Source organism: Cornus florida, unplaced genomic scaffold, assembly GCF_030987335.1.
Source record: "Cornus florida cultivar Cherokee Brave unplaced genomic scaffold, ASM3098733v1 CherokeeBrave_3.0.0_Hap2_Chr03, whole genome shotgun sequence".
Classification (NCBI taxonomy): domain Eukaryota; kingdom Viridiplantae; phylum Streptophyta; class Magnoliopsida; order Cornales; family Cornaceae; genus Cornus; species Cornus florida.
Window position 1 is genome coordinate 48,905,927 of NW_026775573.1, and position 9,203 is coordinate 48,915,129.

A 9,203-nucleotide genomic window follows, 5' to 3' on the forward strand; every position below is an offset into this window, starting at 1 on the left:
CATCAGAGTAAACCCTCTCTTCGGTGTCGGCCTCTGGCTCCTGTATCTCTATCTCTTGGGGATTTGATTTCTTTCATTAATATGAGCTTTTTAACTTTTAAAAAATTAAATATATATAAATAAGATGTCATAAACTCTCTTTAAAAAAAATAAAAACTCTTTTTAAAAATTAATTAGAAATTAAATGAAAACTCAAGAGTGGATAGAAACTCTTTTGTTGTTTGGCAATTTGGTTCAGAAGCCTTTGCACCCGGTTACATGCACTTCTGTGTTTCTGGCTGCTGCTCACTCAAATCAAGTCGATTTCATACATTTGAGTCAACATTGTACTACTGAATTAGCGTTCAAAGAACATAGCGGCTTGAAAGTGAGACTCAGTTTTTGTCAAGGTAAGCATCACCAAAAAAAAAAAAAAAAAAAAATTACTACTTTTCCTATCCTGTTATTTAAGCAAGTGTGACATCAATAGAATATATACCCCCCAAACGCATTGGAGCTGGAGTTGGGATCCTCTTCACCCGGTTCATCCCCATCACCTGTAGTAGAAACACACCAAAAAATACAAAATAAAATATACAATAAATAAAATTGAATAGAATATAAATCACCATCCTCAACATAAAGAGAAAAGGGATAGAGAAAAAGAATTATGTTAAAAACTATACCACTAGTCTACTGCTTCCAAAGTAAAATGGTCACATGAAAGAAAAGCCTATTTCACAGAAATTTTTCCATACAATCCCATCCTTAAGCCTCTAAACAGCATTCCACCTTCTTGACTTACAACCTTGTTACCCTTTTACTATTTTACTACATGCCCTAGAAATAAGAATCAACTAGAAGCAACAACTGAAGTTTAAATATTAATACCCCAACTCAGTCAAAATACCCCAACTGAAGTTTATCAAACCATCTCAGTCAAAAATCCCCCAACTCAGCAACAACTGAAGTTTAAATATTAATACAGTGTTCAATCGTGGACATGCTTTTGACATTAGCAATATTCATTCAATGAACAACCTATCTAACTTTTAACAAATTGATACAATTTTATACAGTTTTTTTATGTTTCTGACTAAGCACATAAAAGTTCACTGAATTTTTAGGTTTCTTTTTCTTTTCAAATTTGAATATATAGTGGTCCGTGCATGGAAGAAACTAATAAAATCTATCAGCCTATCAAACTTCAAGATAAGTATGATTTCATTCCAAAATAACATGAAAACATAGCAGGCAAATAATGCACCTGATAAGACATTAAGAGAATTGTTCTCCCAAACAACTCACTCTAAGGCCAATTGATATCTATGCATAATTGACCACGACCTTTCACAAAGGTCAATCCCAACTGCGAAACACATATATTGAGACTCTAGGCAAAATATGGAAATTTTGTTTCAAAGTTTCACAATTCTACTTTGATCGTTATGGATTGGTATAGGCATTTTTCATAAGTTGAGTTGACACTTGCCAAAACCTTATCCAAGGGTACCTGATCATGATAATCACTTGCCAATATTAATCAGGGAAAAAAAGAGAGAGAGAGAGAAACTAATGGCCAATGGTAAGATGCAGAGATGTTAAAAGGAAAAGATTTATTCAAATGTGTGTTTTATTATTGCGTAAATGATGTCACTAGGGGCGATTTTGGGGCGATTGCGGAGAGATTAGGTTAGAGATGCAATCCTTTCTTGAGATTGCAAGGATTCCAAGGATCTTGCTTGGGGGGAATGTAAAGACAGCAATCCCTTATCGAGGGACAGGGAATCTGTCGGAGGAAGAAAGGCGGTGCTTTCATCTTATTTGGTTGGACGATTCGATAAGGAGGTTGGGGGATGTGATCAAGTGGAAGAGTGGGTGGCACAGGCATGGAATACAGCGTGTGGGGTGGGGGTGACGCCCTTATCTGACTTGCTGTTTCTTTTTATGTTTCCATCTCAGGCGGAGGCTCAACGGGTGTTGAAGGAAGGCCGGCGACAGTGGGGATCATCCTCCAAAACCCACGAGCATGACCTCCGACAAAGCATCCTCTCCAAAGCCTCCATCAGTCCTCTCGCAGATCTAGACATCACCCATGAAACCCCAAACATGCCTACCAAAAGACACCAACAGTCAAAAGCCACTGGACAGTGCAAAAGAAGATGATCTACCGATTCTCCATTACATTTGCACATACAACACCAGTTAATTGTGATTTGTCTTCGCCTCCTCAAATTGTCAAGCATCAATATCTTGCCCCACACCACTGTCTAAGTAAAGAAAGCCATTTTGAGTGGCACCTTAGATCTCCACACTGTTTTCCACGGAAACGTAATCCCTGAGAGACAACGGAAAAATGAACTCACTTCAAACCTTCCCCGAGTAAAAGGCACCCAGACAAGCGAATCTCCACCTCCGTTACGGATTTCATGCCGATACAGGCGCTCTAACAACCCGCAAATGTCGTCCAACTCCCAATCTTGGAAAGCTGTCACAAACCGCACATCCCAAGTCAACCTCCCGCTATCAAACCGATAACAGTCAGCAACCGAGACATGCCTGTCAACAGCAATCCTAAACAATCTGGGAAAGAACAGGCCAAAGAACAATCACCACACCAAAGATCCTCCCAAAAGCACACGTCCCTACCATCCTGAACTCTGAATCGGATGTGTTTTGAGAACTCATTCCATCCTTTTCTAATGGATTTCCAAACGCCAACTCCACCAGGAATCCTCACCAACCACGAATGGAACCTGGAAGAGGGATAGAAAATATGTAGGAAGACTTGAAAGCGTACTTTTCAAAAAAGTGACCTCCCCACCTTTCGATAAGTACTGCTTCTTCCACCTTGCCAGTCTCCTCTGAACCCTCTCAACCACTGGATCCCAAGCACCCACAGTCCTCGAAGAAACTCCCAAAGGTAACCCCAAGTATGTAATTGGAAAACTACTCATTCCACATCCAAGAACAAAGGCTAACTTACCTATATTATGCACCTCCCCCACTGGAATCAAAGCACTATTCCCTACATTCACTTTCAAGCCTGAAACCACCTGAAAACAAACCAACACCGACCTCAAGTACCTCATCTGGGACACCTCCGCCTTACAGAACACCAAAGTATCATCCACAAACAATAAGTGAGATATCCCCGGGTGATGAGCAGCATCCCCACCCACCATGAACCCCTTAATAAAACCCAATTCCACCGCCCTCCCCATCAACCTACTCAGGGCCTCCATAACCTGGAGATATCTCACACACACAAAACACAGTCATATACGAGGCTCTCCAACTCTCCAAAGACTTCGAGTCAAGCACACACACACAACACAGTGATATACGAGGCTCTCCACCTCTCCAACAACTCGTGATTGCAGCAATCTCCGGCCAGCTCTCTCTCCGGCAACCAGGTAAGCTTTCTGTTTCTCCTTCTGCTCTATTTTTTCTCTTTCTTCTTTTCCTTTTCTCTTCTCTCTCACTCTTCTTCTCCTCTGTTTTTTTTTTTTTTTTCCCTTCTGCTGTGTTATCTCTCCTTCTTCTGTCCTTTTTTGTTTTTTTTACTTCTGCAATTTTTTTCTCCCCTTCTTCTTCTGGTCTATTTTTTTCCTTCTACCGTGTTCTCTCTCTCCTTCAGTCCTGCAGTGTTTTTGCTTTTTTCCTCTCTTCTTCTTCTATTCAGTTTTTTTCTTTCTCTCGCTCTTCTTCTTGCCTATCCCCCCTCAGCCCCTCTTCTTATTCTTCATCCTATTCTGGTCTTTTTTTTTTTTTCAGACCTAATTTACAAATGCTTTTGAACTTTAGTGCTTCACTATAAAAGTATAATACATGATTCTCCTTTTTTACGGTGAAAGTGCCTACTATTTTTTGCTATGGCCTATAAAAATGCCTGCTATATATTGCTGTGAAAATGCCTGCTATATTTTGCTGTGAAAATGCCTGCTACAGTGTTGCTGCTGATGAACTTATGTATTTGGGTTAGTTGGGTTTTGTATCTTTATGTTAAGTGTGCTCACCTTTTTTTCCCCTCAATTTGCGCCTCGCCTTGCGCCTCTAGCTCCAGGAGGACTTTGGCACCTTAGTGTGCTTTGAGCCTTTAACAAAACTGAGGCCACCTAACTGAATTGGCCTACATACCAGCTTCTAGTGGACAAGATGATAATTGAATTCCTCCCCAAATTGCCCCATAAGAAATTCCTATGAATACTCTCAATCCTACTGCCCACCAAGGAAGGAATCAGAAAAAGAAAGGAAATAAGTAGGAAGGCTCGAAAGCATGCTTTCAACAGGCAACCTTCCCACCCTTCGAAAGATACTTCTTCTTCAGCCCAACAAGTTTCCTCACAAACCTCTCAACCACAAGGTCCCAACCACCTACAAATGAGCTAGCCTGATTGTGGTTGAACTAAATATTATATTAGTTTAATGAATACCATTCCTTCAACAGATGAACTAGCCTAATTGTGGTTGATCTAAATAATATAATGCCTTAATGAATACCATTCCTTCAACAGATCAATGAGCTTAATTGTGGTCAAATTAAATTTTTTGTTTTTTATAAGTAAAAAGTATATTAGAAAAGCGTTCAAAAGGGGAACGCGTCCCTAATACAAAAATTAAAAAAGGACCTAAGAACCAATAGCATCCAAAAGATAAAAAAAGTCATCAATCGAGGAGCATGCGCTTCCTCTTACGTAAGAGAAATTAATTGTGGTCAAACTAAATAATAAATTAGTTTAATGAATACCGTTACTTCAACAGATGAGCTAGCCTAATTGGGGGTCAAATAAATAATATATCATACTTATCAAATATATATATATATATATATATCTCAAACTTAATGATTACCAAACCTTCAACCGATGAACTAGCTTAATTGTGGTCGAACTAAATAATATATTACCAATTTACCATTATGAATACAATCCCTTCAACAGATCAACTAGCCTTGTTTTTCTTTTCTTTTTTGTTCCCTTCTCTCTTCTTCTTTCCAACTTGCACCACATTCCAGTGAAGTCCGCACTTCGCCTTGCACCTCAAGCTCCAAGAGGCCTTGGCGCCTTAGTGCACCTAAGCCTTTTACAACTATGGTAACCAATAAATAATGTGCTTGATTTGAAAATAAAAGAATTTCTTCTCCCATAAAAAATGGATATCAAGCGTATACCCTCGATTAGCCATTATCAAAATTATGATCAAATTAATGAAGCAGGGTTAAGATTAAAGGTTAAAACCCTATTTGAGAGGAAGGACCTCAAATCAGAAATTAAGTTGGAAAAACATGTAGAAATATGAACATATACGTCAAAAAGTATAATTTCGAGAGATAAGTCATGAGATAATTCACAGTCAAAGTATAAACTATATATGCAAAAACAAATTAAAAAGAAAGGACCTAATTCTACTATGTCATAATCTTATGATTCTGTTTATGTAGAACAGAATTCGCAATCCTATTCCCATTAACTTATCTACTGTCTATGTAAAGAGGAAGAGAGAGACATACTAAGACGGGAATACAATATATGATAATAAATGATATCTCGAAATATAAAAAAATAAACGCTGAAGGATTTTAATTGAATTCAAACACTAAGGTCTGGAAGTAGTTACCTTTCTTAACAAGAGGTATCTGAGGAGCAAGCCTACACAGATATAATGTCCATTTCTTTTGAATAGAAGAGTAAACCTTAGCTTGATAAGTGTTCTTCACACCAGCATCAGTTGCCTCAAACGTGATATACCACATTATACCAGAAACAAGCTGTGAGTTTGCCCCGACCACTCTCACAAACTCAAGATTTAAATTAGGACAACTACAAAGATGAATCAGCCATATAAGGTTCACATGTCTAATAATTTTTTTGCATTTTACACATCAGAGGCACATTAGACATTAGACAGTTCATATTGGAACTAAAATAGCATTGCTGCAAATGCAGTAAAGTTAATTGGGTCATAACCATTGGGAAAACAGAAAACAAAAACAAAAACAAAAATCTAAACCTGTTGATTGTTGTGTAGCTCCACAGCCATACGGGCGGCTTCTGTAAGCCTCGGACCATCCAAAGGTCCCGGGAAGGGTGCAATTCCGCCAACGAAGGGGCTAATCAAATCATCGTACGATTCAAACCCCTGAAACTGCAGTAGATATTTATATACATATGGAGAGAGAGAGAGAGAGAGAGAGAGAGAGATACCTGAAACATTTGTGATTTGTGTCGACGAAAAGCATAGTCTTCAAATTCCGTAGGCGGCTGCGCACCCATCCCGGAAAAGTGGGAATGACGACAGAAAGGGCTGAGATTCTGGTGGTGGTTTTTGGTTGAAAGGCCACTCAAAAACCCTAACTTTACATGATATTTTACATATAGAGTCTTATGGTCTTCTGGATTTGTCTTCAGATGATTCTTATAACCAATTATACCCATTCCCCCATGCACACAAGGAAGAGCCATGGATATGATGGGTGCGGACGGATTGAGCGGCGTACAGTTTTTTCAGCGGCTGCGATCGGCGGAAGTATCCTTCGCGGACCCTTTTTATATTAATTGGGGAAATGACCAACACACCCTTTACTTTCACCCATTCACAAATTACGAAAAAATAAAATTCTATACTATTATTAAAAAACCTCTTTTTTAAAAAAAATAAATATATTGTAGAATAAAAAAGGATATATTTGATAAAGTTTTATAGAAACTCTTCTAATTTTTTATTTTATTATTATTTTTTTGTGATAGAGTATTATAGAAACTTTTCTAAAAATTCTAATATGTTAAAAATAAATCTTTTTAAAATTAATTAAAAATTATATAAAAACTCATAATTGGTAGTTCTAATTACTTTTTGGATTTGCACATGAAGCTTTAATAGTATAAGAAATATAGGTATCAAAGATAAATAAAATGAAATTTTGCTAGACATAATTTTTTTTTCTAATATTCTTTTTTCAGAAATCTAGGGGATTTGGAGAACATATGGGAACTCAAATATCATAGAAACTCTATTTATAAAAACTGAAATTTTGTTGGAGACGTAAATTCTATATTTATTTTTCCAGATTTTTTTTTTTTTGAAAGAGATAGGAAGATTATGTGATAGAAACTCTTTTTTAAAAAATAAGTAAGTATATAATAGAAACTCAAACTATGATAGATAATATGTGATAGAGTTTTTTTTCTAAAAAACTATTTTTAAAAATAAATGTATATATAAATAATATGTGATAAAGTTTTATTAAAACAAAAAATTAAAAAAATATATAGTTTGTGGTAAAATTTTAATATTGAAACTCTTCTAAAAACTCTTTTTTAAAATTAAAATACAAAATCTTTTTAAAATAAATTAAAAATTGGATGAAAACTTGAAATTGTATAGAAACTTTTTGTACTTTTAATAATAATAACTAGTAAAACTGTACGTGAATAAAATCTAATTTAAAATTAATATTTAACAAAGTAATTAAATAATTTTAAATTCGAAAATATCCATAAACATAAAATTCACATAAGATAAAAGAGATAAAAATATAATTTTTAACTGAACTTTACAATAGGAATTCAATTATTGAAAGGTGTATTTTCAAACTCCTAAAACAATATCAAACTCAAGATTATTTTTTACTACAATCTACTAATATTTTATTTATTTATATATTATTTATAAAATTAGAAAAGATGTGGAGGCTAAATAGACTAAATTATTTATATTTTTTATATATTTCCTTGCGGAATTAGAAAGGCTAAGTTATTTATTTTCTTTATATATTTCTTTATCTAATTAGATTTTCTTTTATGAAAAAAAAAAACTCATAATAAATAGGTACTTTGAGTTTTATAGAAACTCTTCTAAAGAGGTAAATTGAGCGTTATAGAAATTTTTTTAAACACCTTATATTAATTTTAAAATAAAAACCCATAATAAATAGATAATTTATGTTATTCTAAAAGGAAACATATATAAGGAACATATAAATTTATTATTAAAAAATAATGTACTATTGCATATGAGTAAAATCTAGTTTAAAATTAATATTTAACAAAATAATTAAATAATTATAAATTCTAACGTATCCAATGACATAAAATTGACACAAGGTAGAACAATACAATATACTTCACAAGTGCATCAACACATTAGTAAATACCAAACAATAATAAAAACTCTTCCACCATTAAACACTCTTTCTCCTATCCTATTCAGGGTGGGTATACCCATCATACACCATTCTAACAGTTCAAAAATGAATCCAGTCCACATAGTTTCATCCAACACCCTCATTACACATGCAAATTGTAAATTTTGAAGAAGAGTGCTAAGATCGTGTCTGAAGGTGCATTGTTCAAGTCATATATAATAGTTACAATTTATGAAATTAGCATATATAATAGCTACAATTTATGAAATTACTTACCATATTAGTAGAGATTTAATTATGCTATAGAATATAATGTAATTTGATTTAGTTTCCTTACTTGTAATATTAACATATGCTCTTTATATCTATAAATATTGGAGCCATGAATGAGTGATTTATATCATTCAATGTTTCAAGCCATTTGAAGTATGAGTCTTGATACTCAGGCACAAAGATTAGACCGATTTGTTTATGGTTAGGCACAAATTAATATGGCAATCATATGGTTCCACTAGAATGTCATGAACTTTCAAAGACAAAATTACCCTTATGACAAAATTACCCTTATATTACCTTCTCGTATCCATCCTATCATTTGTAGGATTACTTTTTTGTTTTATAAATTTTATCATAACATTATCTCTCTCTAAATAGATATGCAATTCAATCCCTTAAATTTGTTTTTAAAATTTTATCAAAACACTCTTCCTCTCCTTTATTTATTTATTTATTTATATATATATATATATATATATATATATAGATGTTTAAGAATATGCAAAATTATATAGATGGATGTAAAAGAATATACAAAATTTTGCAAAACATAAAAAATAATAATAGTAAAAATAAACACCATAATATGTATTTTACTATATATATGTAATAATAAATTTTACACAAATGTTAGAAAATGCCCTCCCTAAAATTTTAAATTTCTAAAAATATATGATAAATTTTTGTTGTACTTTTTAAATTCTTTTGATTCCTTATTAGAAAAAAATATTATATTCCCTTTTTTAGTTAAATCCTAATTTTGTTTTCCTTTCAAAGTTCTTTCTTCTTTTTTTTTTCTTTT

The 9,203-nt window shown here is 33.8% G+C and overlaps 1 protein-coding gene across 6 annotated transcripts; it reads right to left on the reverse strand.

The window, feature by feature from the left end:
* Positions 1-285: 285 nt before the first annotated feature.
* Positions 286-6,485, reverse strand: LOC132300464 (uncharacterized). Of its 6 annotated transcripts, none has more exons than XM_059797542.1 (4): positions 6,186-6,485; positions 5,992-6,091; positions 5,599-5,801; positions 286-536 (listed from the first exon to the last, which is right to left on the reverse strand). In XM_059797542.1, the coding sequence occupies exons 2-4, from the start codon at positions 6,048-6,050 to the stop codon at positions 463-465; spliced, it is 336 nt and encodes a 111-aa protein (XP_059653525.1). In that variant the 5' UTR covers positions 6,051-6,091; positions 6,186-6,485; the 3' UTR covers positions 286-462. The 6 variants fall into 6 exon arrangements, with proteins under 6 accessions (XP_059653525.1, XP_059653524.1, XP_059653523.1 ...); XM_059797541.1 differs by having other exon boundaries at positions 5,992-6,120; XM_059797540.1 differs by having other exon boundaries at positions 5,992-6,126.
* Between the last annotated feature and the right edge of the window lie 2,718 nt (positions 6,486-9,203).

Coding starts and splice junctions, on each gene's coding strand:
- LOC132300464 (XM_059797536.1), bottom strand. CDS start 6,443: ATGGCTCTTCCTTGTGTGCATGGGGGAATGGGTATAATTGGTTATAAG. Junction 6,127..6,185: donor ACAAATCACAAATGTTTCAG/GTATCTCTCTCT, acceptor TATCTACTGCAG/TTTCAGGGGTTTGAATCGTA. Junction 537..5,991: donor AGCTACACAACAATCAACAG/GTTTAGATTTTT, acceptor TTTCTACTACAG/GTGATGGGGATGAACCGGGT.